The 9,932-nt window shown below is 43.3% G+C and overlaps 1 protein-coding gene across 2 annotated transcripts in view; it reads left to right on the top strand.

Annotated features, from left to right (window-relative positions):
• Positions 1–9,932, top strand: part of KCNH1 (potassium channel, voltage gated eag related subfamily H, member 1) — a 252,546-nt gene that overhangs the window by 56,526 nt on the left and 186,088 nt on the right. The window contains exon 6 of one of the 2 annotated variants that reach the window (XM_015568819.1): positions 2,454–2,846. In XM_015568819.1, the coding sequence (XP_015424305.1) occupies positions 2,454–2,846 (393 nt within the window). Of the gene's footprint in view, positions 1–2,453; positions 2,928–9,932 lie in introns of both variants that reach the window. The other variant, XM_015568818.1, reaches the window with a different exon arrangement.

Raw genomic sequence — 9,932 nt, 5'->3', positions numbered from 1 at the left:
GTCCCTCAGCCCAGCCTGCACCCTCTCCAATCTGGGACCCCCTCGGGGGATGTCCAATTGCTGGTTTAGGCCCGATCCCACAGGATCTTTAAACTGGAAGTCGGACATCCCTCTCACAATCTGGGACTGCTGGTTCCTAACAGCTCGCCTGCCTGCCTGCCTGATTGCCCTAACAACTTCTTCCTGCCAGCCTGATCTCCCCCTAACCACTTCCCTGCCAGCCTGATTGATGCCTAACTGTCCTCCCCTGCTGGCCTGATTGCCCCCAACTATCCTCCCCTGCTGGCCTAATCACCCCCAACTGCCCTCCTCTGCCAGCCTGATCACCCACAACTGCCCTCCCCTGCTGGCCATCTTGTGGCGATGTTGTGTGAGAGTATCGCGCGAGGGCGTGATGCCACCTAGGCATCTATTATATAGGATGGCATTCTATAATTTTGGTGCTCATTTTCTAGTATATAGAAATACAATGATTTGTATTTGTTTATCTTGTGTTGTGTGACCTAGAAGTTTATATGTCAATTCCTTGGAGTATTCTACCTACACCACTATGTTATTTGGAAGTAGGAATGCTTTTATTTTTTCCTTCCCAATCTTTATTTTTTTGCCTTATCACAGTGGCAGTACTATGTTGAAGAAAAACAGTGAAAGCTGGTATCTTGCCTTGTTCTTGGTCTTAGGGGGAAAGCCTTTAGTCTTTCACCATTAAATAGGATGTTAGTTTTAGGGGTTTTTTTTGGTAGATGCTCTTTACCAAGTTTAAGAAGTTTATAGAAGAGCTCTGTGCACTGGTGGGAGGGGTAGGAACAATTCCCATACCCAAAGGTGCACACTGGGCACTTTGTTTTCTAGCTTTTATTTGTTTATTTATTTATTGTCACCTTTTAAGGCCTGGGACCAATTATAGTGGGAGCAGGGATATTCAGATTATTTTATATTCACTAACAGGCCTTTAACCTCTGGATGAAAAAATAAGTTCCCGCGACATAAAAGGAAGTATCACCTAAAGTTTTATAAGAATTTGTAAGTGGCACAGAAGTGCAGCTGGGCTGGGGGTGGAGGTCCCTTCCAGCTTAGCGTAGTGTCTGGAAACATAGCTTTTTGTCTTTGGCTGCTGAAGTGAAACCCATTTGTGATACTCTTTTGGAACCAAGCTTCTCTAGACTTCTTCCTTCACTGACTCTGCTTCATTAAAGACCTGTCGTTTAGGGAAATGTAACCTCAATGTGGAACGGTGTGGGTTTTAATCCAGCTGGAGCAGTTTGGGATCCTGGTTTTACCTTTCCTAGCTGCATGACCTTAAAGTTCATTTATTTACTTAAAGATAGTCCTATAGTGTCTACTTTGGGCCAACGACCATGCGGGGTTTTTGGAATAAAGTAGTAAATACCTTTCATTGTTCTATTTCCTTCATTTTCTAGCCTTCAGCAAGTTCAGCTGGTTTTACGTCAAACATATGTCCAAAATTGGACTACTTTTCTCCATCACCCCGTCTTTTTCTCAGGGTGTTATAATACGTTTCCTGACTCTGTTCTTCCCTCTAATCCACCCTCCTCAATTCATTATGCAGCAGCCAGGGTGATCTTTTTATAAACACGCATCGGATTATTCTTTGGCTTAAAAGCCTCCGGTTATACTCAGACATACTGAGGATCAAATCCAGTGCCTCTCCATGACCCACCAGGTCTTGCATGGTTTGGTTTCTGCTTCCTCTCTGAACTCATCTAGCACCCTTCCCCGCTCATTTCGTGTGCTTCGGTCACAGCAGACTTTTTTCTTTTCCCCAAAATACCCAGCTTGTCCTACTCTGGGTTCATGACACCAGTTATGCTCTCTGCCTGACATAGTTTTTCCATATAAGTTTGAATGGCTGGTTCCTTGTTGTCATTCAGATTTTAGTTCAAACACTCTCCCTCTCCTAATCCTCAAGTCACATTCCATCAAATCACTGGGTGTTCCATGCCGCTTCTTATTTAGCTCTTATCACAATTTGGAATTTCCTTGATTTGTCTTCTAGCCTGAGCTCCATGAGAGCTGGAACCATGCTGTTTCCTTCATTACTGTATGTCCAGTGTCCAGAACAGTTCCTGGCACAGAACACTACATATTTGTTGAGTGAAGTTATTGTTATGGTATGGATGGGTGAGCCTCAGTTTCTCACTTGTCACAGAACAGTAATTGGCTAATAAAATGAGGTTGTATTTAGAATGAACTGAGATAATACATGTATGTTAAGTATTTATTACAATGCTTGGCACAGAGTAAGCTAAATAATAGTTTGCCGTTGTTTCATTGTGATTATATTATAATGTTCACTTCCCTTCTCCCATACTCTTCTGGGGTCTATTCTTGCACGCAGTGACCCATCTGGAGCGTCATGATGATTTGTCAGTGACAGATGCTTGCCGTTAAATCCTAACTTAGTTCTCTCTTGGTCGTGTTTTTCTGTACAGGTGCTGCAGCTGGGCTCAGACATCCTTCCCCAATACAAGCAAGAGGCACCAAAGACTCCCCCTCACATCATCTTACATTACTGTGTTTTTAAGACCACGTGGGATTGGATCATCTTGATTTTAACCTTCTACACAGCCATCTTGGTCCCTTACAACGTCTCCTTTAAAACCAGGCAGAACAATGTGGCCTGGCTGGTTGTGGATAGCATCGTGGACGTCATCTTTCTGGTGGACATTGTGTTGAATTTTCACACCACCTTTGTTGGGCCAGCTGGGGAGGTGATTTCCGACCCCAAACTCATCCGCATGAACTATCTGAAGACGTGGTTTGTGATCGATCTTCTGTCCTGTTTGCCATATGACGTCATCAACGCTTTTGAGAACGTGGACGAGGTTAGTGCCTTTATGGGTGATCCAGGGAAGATTGCTTTTGCTGATCAGATTCCACCACCCCTGGAGGGGAGAGAGAGTCAGGTACATCCCTCAAATCTCAGACCTTGTTGTCATGTCTTTAAAGTTGAATTAAATGTGGGTGGTGAACCGAAGAGTAATTAATGGGTGGGAACTAGCATGATGATGTCTGGAACAGAGGGAGCATGCTTGATAGCTTTCCTTACCCACTGTTCTTGCCTTTGGAGGTTCAGGGGTTCTGCATGTCAGTGAATGGTGTGGAAGAGACCAAAGGCTTCCCTTTCAATGTGGAGTGCATGCTATTGGCTCAAAGGCGGTGGGGCTGCAGAAACAGGCATGCGCTGCCACTGCATTGCTGAATCTTCCACTCTGTATGCATTTGCTGGATGTCTACTTATTGATTATGTTAATTACGGGGACTTTCTATCATCTGTCGCTGACCTTTGGCTGTTTCATTTTAATTAACTCCTAGCAACAAGGATGCTATTTTCTCCTAAGTTCGCTTGCTTATTTATTTATTTAATCTTGGAGTTGGGGGAGGGGTAAATGTGGGGAAAAAATGAGTTGCTTCTTTGCTAAACTGAGTTTTGGAGGTGACCAGTGGCATTCAGTTGTCCGTACTTTCCCTGGCCTACATTTGCTGAGAGAGTCAGGCTGTAGCTAACAGGAGTAATGTTGTTACTAGATTACACTGCTATTGGATGGTTAGTCCTGCGGGCAATGGCAGGAATTAAAGGGAAAAAAAAAGCCCTGCAAATGCGTTAGGATCAGGACATGGGCACACAGTGTGTGAATGGATGTCTGGGACATGTTGTAGCAGGAAGAGGCCGCGGGGCTGGTTAAAGTGATTTCCTCCTTTGAAAAAGCAAGGATGTCAAGTCATTGCAAAGGAAAGCATCAGATTCTTATCTAGTTTGTGTCCTACTGGAACGGTTCTTTCTTTTTCCTGCTCCTTGGTTGACACTCCAGATGGATTAAGATAAGGCAGTTCATCTGGCAAATCTTTAACCTCAGGCAGCAGTGGACCCTCATGGCCTGAGACTACAGAGGGTCCCACAGGTGTTTGCCTGGCTGGGCTGTTTGTTAGCTGGGTAGGTAGTTTAGGATGCCATGGGAGGCTGAGTCAGGCAAGATCCACTCTAAGGTACATGGCTAGTGGGGTACAGTCCTGGGATAGTCAGAAGGGAGCAGTCAGCTCCCTGCCAGCAAAATGAGGCCTGGCCAGTGACTCCGTGTCTCGATGGTGGCATATCTCTGCCTTCAGATTGGTGCCAGCAGTGGGCGAGGGCTGGGGCTCTTCCTCTGTGAGAACCAAACCACTGTACCTACCACATCTCCTCCCAGGAAAGAGGAGCTGGAACTCAGATCCTCTAGACTCAGAACAACCTCCGCTTTTATCTGTGGTGTGTTTTAATATACTTTAAAATCCCAAGGAATAATTCTCCAGGTGGCTTGTGTGGATTTTGTAGGGCGAGTAAATGAGTTGAAACTGATCATTTACAAGAACAAAATCACCCCTAATGTGAATATGGGGATCCTTAAATGTGAATTTTAGTACATGTTGGGAATATTTTTCTCGGTGAATACATTTTTAGAAAATTTTATGTTAGTGAGGAAAATATGATCATTTTGGCTTAGATAATTCAAATGAATTATTTCAACCTAAAAGAGCTCCTTATACACACATATGGGGAATGAAATTTAACTTTAAAAAACCATTTGGGTTTTTTAATTAAACCATTTACTATTTATAGTAATGGCATTGAAGTTTCGCGAATAAATAGAACCATTCTTCGGCTTCCACAGGTCTTATTAAACGTTGGCAGAGCTATAAACACTTATGTAAATGTGTCAAGATTACCTTGTAGGCTGACAGGGCAGAGAGCTTCTTCCCAGGCACTGTGAATGTTGGCTTGGAACTCCTTTGCCATTAATTGTGAATACCCCTGACATGGTTTCTGATTCCCAGACTCATGAACTAGATTGCAGGCACTAAAAACATCATTTATCTGTAGGTTTCTAGTTGGCAAAGGGTTTAGCATCAAAGCTCTTACTGCCATCTCTTGATCATAAATAATAATATAAATATTAAGGTGCTATAGCTATGATTTGCTTCTGCAAACACTTGATTTCACATTTAGAAATTCCTTTTAAAGCTTACATCTGAAATAATGCCTTTTCATAACAATTGTGGTGGTGTTGGGGGAGATCGGTGTGAGGAAACTGAAGATTTGGCTTCCAATCCTCTTGGGGTCACCTATTGGGACAGCTGGGAGCCTTGTGAACAACATCTAGCCTTTCTGAATTAGTTTTCCTCCCTACATTTTGGGGCTGATGCCACCTTACCTGCCTCAAAGCATGGCACTCAGTCAGTGGGTTGATTACTTGAGTTCCCCACCAGCTGCAAAGCCTAACATCTCATCTGTATTAGTCTCACCTCCAGACAGGTGGTAAAAATGAGAGGCCCACCACACTGACCTCCTGGTGATGGGAAGAAGGTGGGGTGCTATGAAGGCATTTAGAAGGTTAAGATAGGTAGACGAACTGGAGAGCCCAGTGGGACCATAGAGGTTATCCAATTTGAACCCTCTTAACTCACAAATGAGGAAACACACTCGGGGAATCTGACTCACTCATGATGTCACAGCAAATGGTCACAATAATAATGAGTCCTCTTCTGATTTTTCTCTGTTCTTAACAGTGACAGATCTGATAAAAGTGGGGTGAAACACTGACGGATACAGTTGAGTCAACACTGACCAAGAAGCTCCTGATGTGTATGGCTCACCCCTTGGCTTGGGTGTTGTGGTGGGGAACTTGGGCACTGGGTACAGAGAAGTGAGCATCTGCGTTTTCCCCAGAGCAACTACCTTAGTGATGAGATGGGCAGTTTGAGAGGCTCACGGAGGGACAGACCAGCACGGTGTTCCAGGCACAGGCCTTTTTGTTAAAAGGCATCATTAAGTTAGTGGGCGTGAAAGGCTGGTGGGGCTTAGGGGCTGGAGAGGTTCTGAAGGGCACACCACCTGTCGAAGCCTGGATAAGGCTGGGGGACATTTCTCTCATTGGAGAATCCTGACTTAGGGCTCAGTGGGTTCACATTCACCACATGCTGTCTTCTCACCACGCTCTGTGGTGGAGCCACTAATCTGAGATGGCAGTCCCCTCTGCTCTAGGTCCTTTGTCTGGGAGACGGAGGGGAGAAAAGAAATTATTGACTCATTTCTCATAAAAAATACATGGAGTTCTCCTAAGTATGCCAATGGAATTGTGTCCCAATGGAGACCACCAAAGAAGAGGCGAAGGAGGTGTGGTGGCTTTGCCATCTGTGTTTGTGCGGTTGGGTTGTGGGTGTGGTGTTGGGGTGGGGGATCCTGAAGTTCAAGGATGAGACCCACCCAAATGGCTACAGCCAGCAATTGTGAATTCAGCCCTGTGGAGATAGCCCGTCTCCATGATTTAAGCCACGCAAATGATCCCTTCTGGCTCAACTTGTTTCGCTTATGTAGATGGCCTACATTTGCGTCATTCTCCAGTCTGTTGGTAATAATCTGTTTTGGAGGCTGTTTGGGAATATGTTTGCATGTTAGAGGACAAAAGGTCCGGAAACTGGGTGAACTAGAGCTTGGAATGGGTACGCCGAAGCAAGAGCCAAATGAGGGTTATTTCAGCACTCTGTGGACAATTGGCCTGGTGTCCTTTATGAATTAAAGATGGAATTATCACTCACAAACATAGTCCCTCTCCTAAGGCAGTCATGTTGCTTATTGCCATTGGAGTGTGGGAGTGCAAAGGAGAGAATGGAGCCAATCACACTATCTCCCGGGGCTTGGGATCAAGGGCTTCCTCTGTCCTTGGCTCTGTAACCTCAGACAGCAGCACCACCAGCTAGTCCTGGTGGCATAGCTGACACTTCCCAAGAGCCCATTCACACGGGAGGTGCTCCTTAGGGCAGAACCGGATGAGGCATGCTGATGAAAAGGTAACAGCTCTGACCACAGACAGCTCCCTTTCACCCAGAACTCCTCCAGTATGAGACTTCTGAGAAGATTTGGTTTAGGTAGATTATAGAAGACTTCCCAGGAAATTGAAGAAGAAGGAGGAGGAGGAGGAGAAGGTTTAGGAAGGTGTTGGAAGAGGGGTGGAACTCTGGTGATTGGGGAAAGGAAAAGACCACATGAGAGCAGAAAAAACTAAGCTCACGGCATTGTACATGGAGCTGGGGGACATTTTCTTTGCTTAAATCTTTATTTGAGAAGTAAGACAGATGCTAGTGAAAAATTAGCCAGTCACTTGTTAATGAATCTCTTAACTCAAGTGAAAATCTCAAAGGGCAGCAGGAGGTCCATGATCTGACTCTAATTGATGAGAGCCCTGATTGGCAGTTTGTGTCGGAGCCGTGCAGACATCTCCATCTTATGATTTCTTCCTGTGTTGTCATGTGATGTTTAACTCCGGAGGCCACATGTTAACTTCTAAGACAGAGTGCTTCAGGCTTCAGAGGAGAAATATTTGGCTTCAAGGATGTGCTTCCAAGTGAAGCAAGGCTAATGGTCACATTTGAGAGCTCTGAATCTTTAGAAAAAGAATTGTTTCCTTACAATTTTTTACATTTTGCCTGTAAAAATTTAGAAAATACAGATGAAGGAATAAGCCTTGCCTATAATTTTATCTCATTGTTAACATTTTGGCATACAGTGCCTTCACTTAACGTTGCCCATAGGTTCTGTGACTTTAAGTGAAATGATGTATAAAAACCAATTTTACCGTAGTCTGATTGATATAAACAAGAGTTGAGTTTCTATGGCATCTCATCAATGCTATTATCAAATGACATTGAACAAAATGATGTTATTCAAGGACCTGTTATATGTTGTTCAGGGTTTTTTTTCCCTTGAAATATGTGCATATATATGTTTACATGTATTTTAGCAAAATGGAATTATACTGTATATGGTGAGTTGTAACCTACTTTATTATCTAAACTGTAGGTTTTATGACATTAAATATTCTTTAAAAACATGAATTTAAATGATTATATGATAGTCCATTTTAAGGACATATTTATTTTATGTTTGTTCAGATGATTTCCTTTTTTAAAAAACTTTTAAAGTCATAGTAATGCCATAGAGAATGTCTTTATAAATAAATGTGTCACATTGCTGATTTAAAAAAATAAATATTTTTATTGATTTCAGAGAGGAAGGAAGATGGAGAGGGAGATGGAAACATCAATGATGAGAGAGGACCATTGACTGGCTGTCTCTTGCATGCCCCCTATGGGGATCGAGCCCATAATCTGGGCATGTGCCCTGACCAGAATTAAACCATGACCTACTGGTTCATTGGTTGATGCTCAACCATTGAGCCATGCCAGTTGAGCACATTCCTGATATTTTTTATTGTCAGTATAACATATATAGGAACGTGCTTAAAACAGAAATATGCTTCTCAATGGAGTTTTCCAAAGCAAACATCTACGTAGACATCATCTAGGTTAGTAAAATGTTACCCACACCTCAGACATCCTTCCTTTCCCCTAGTCACTTTCCCTTCCTCCTCCCCAAAAGTAGCCATACCTTTGCCGACAGAAATGAAATGAGACAATAATGTATTCTTTTATGTTGTCTTATTTTGTTCAGTACTGCTTTGGAGAGATTCAAGCATGCTTTTGAATGTATCAGTATATTTAATTTACCTAACAGTAACAGAACGTCTAAGCAACAGGGCCTGGAAATACTGGAAGTAGGGTTTAATTTTTTCTCCCACCATTAGAACTCTATTGGTAGACAATTGCTAATATTGATTTAGTGACTTAAGTTTGTTTGGGCTGAGACTTCTGTGATTCTCTTGCTCTTTCCTTGTGCTCACAGGATGGCTGCTCCAACTCTAGCCCTCAAATCCATGTTCCAAATAAGGAAAAGAAAGAATGGCAAAAGGCAAAAGAGCTTGTCCTGTCCTAACCTGTTCCCCTTTTAAGGCTTTTTTTTTTCCTCTCTCCAGAAGTCTATCCAATGACTTCTGCTTATATCTCATTGATCAGAACTGTGTAATATTGTTGTCCCTCTCCGTAAGGGAATGACATGTACCTTTTAACTTAGTACGTTGTGCCCCAACAGAATAGAGAGTGCCTGGTTAAGGAATAAAGGGAAATGAATATTGGATAGACAATTAGCAGTCTTGGCTACAATAAGAAATTTTTTTGAGGACTTCATACATCTTTAATAAGTGCTACCTATTTTACACACCTTATCTTTTGAAACCTCACAAGAATTTTATGAGTTTGGCATATCAACATTGTTAGGTATGAGTACAGTGAGGCTCACAGAGGATGGTCATTTGCTCAAGGTAGCAATACTGGTCATCTTAGGGTAGGATTTGAATACAGGCTTGTTGGAATCAAGAATACATTCAACCAGTATGCTATCCCTCTACGAGCATATGCTAACATTGAACGGGTAGGTAGAAGTCAATTGTGAAGGGCTGTGATGGTAAAAAGTAAGAGGTTAGACTCCCCACAATCCCACATTGTTTCTAAGTGGTTTGGATTATGTGTCTGTGCTAGCCAGAGCCATTGACTTCATGCTATGGGTCTCTTCTCCCTTTTGTTGAACCTTGTGCTTTTCCCAAGAAGAACTTGAAAAGGGGCCTATCCTTTAAAACCCTAAAGAGATGGCATCTTCTTCATGAAGACTCTTCCAGACAGATGTGATAACTTCCTTTTCTGTATTCCTACAATATTCTATTCACACACAAACCTATATATATATTAGAGGCCTGATGCACAAAAATTCATGCAAGAGTAGGCCTTCCTTCCCCTGGCTGCTGGCACTGGCTTCCCTCTGGCACATGGGACCTGGGCTTCCCTCCTCCGGCTGCCGGCACCTGGAACCCAGGCTGCTTCCCTCCTTCAGCCACCTGCAGTCACCTGGGACTCAGGCTGGCTTCCCTCCAGCTGCTGCTTCATTAGGGAGGATGTCCGGAATGACGTCTGGAAAATACACACTCTCTCTCTCTCTCTCTCTCTCTCTCTCTCTCTCTCTCTCGGCCCAGTGCATAAAATTCATG

The sequence above is a fragment of the Myotis davidii genome, unplaced genomic scaffold (genome assembly GCF_000327345.1).
Source record: "Myotis davidii unplaced genomic scaffold, ASM32734v1 scaffold1525, whole genome shotgun sequence".
Lineage (NCBI taxonomy): Eukaryota > Metazoa > Chordata > Mammalia > Chiroptera > Vespertilionidae > Myotis > Myotis davidii.
The sequence above is the reverse complement of the archived record's forward strand: the minus strand, read 5'-3'. Positions and strand labels throughout refer to the sequence as shown.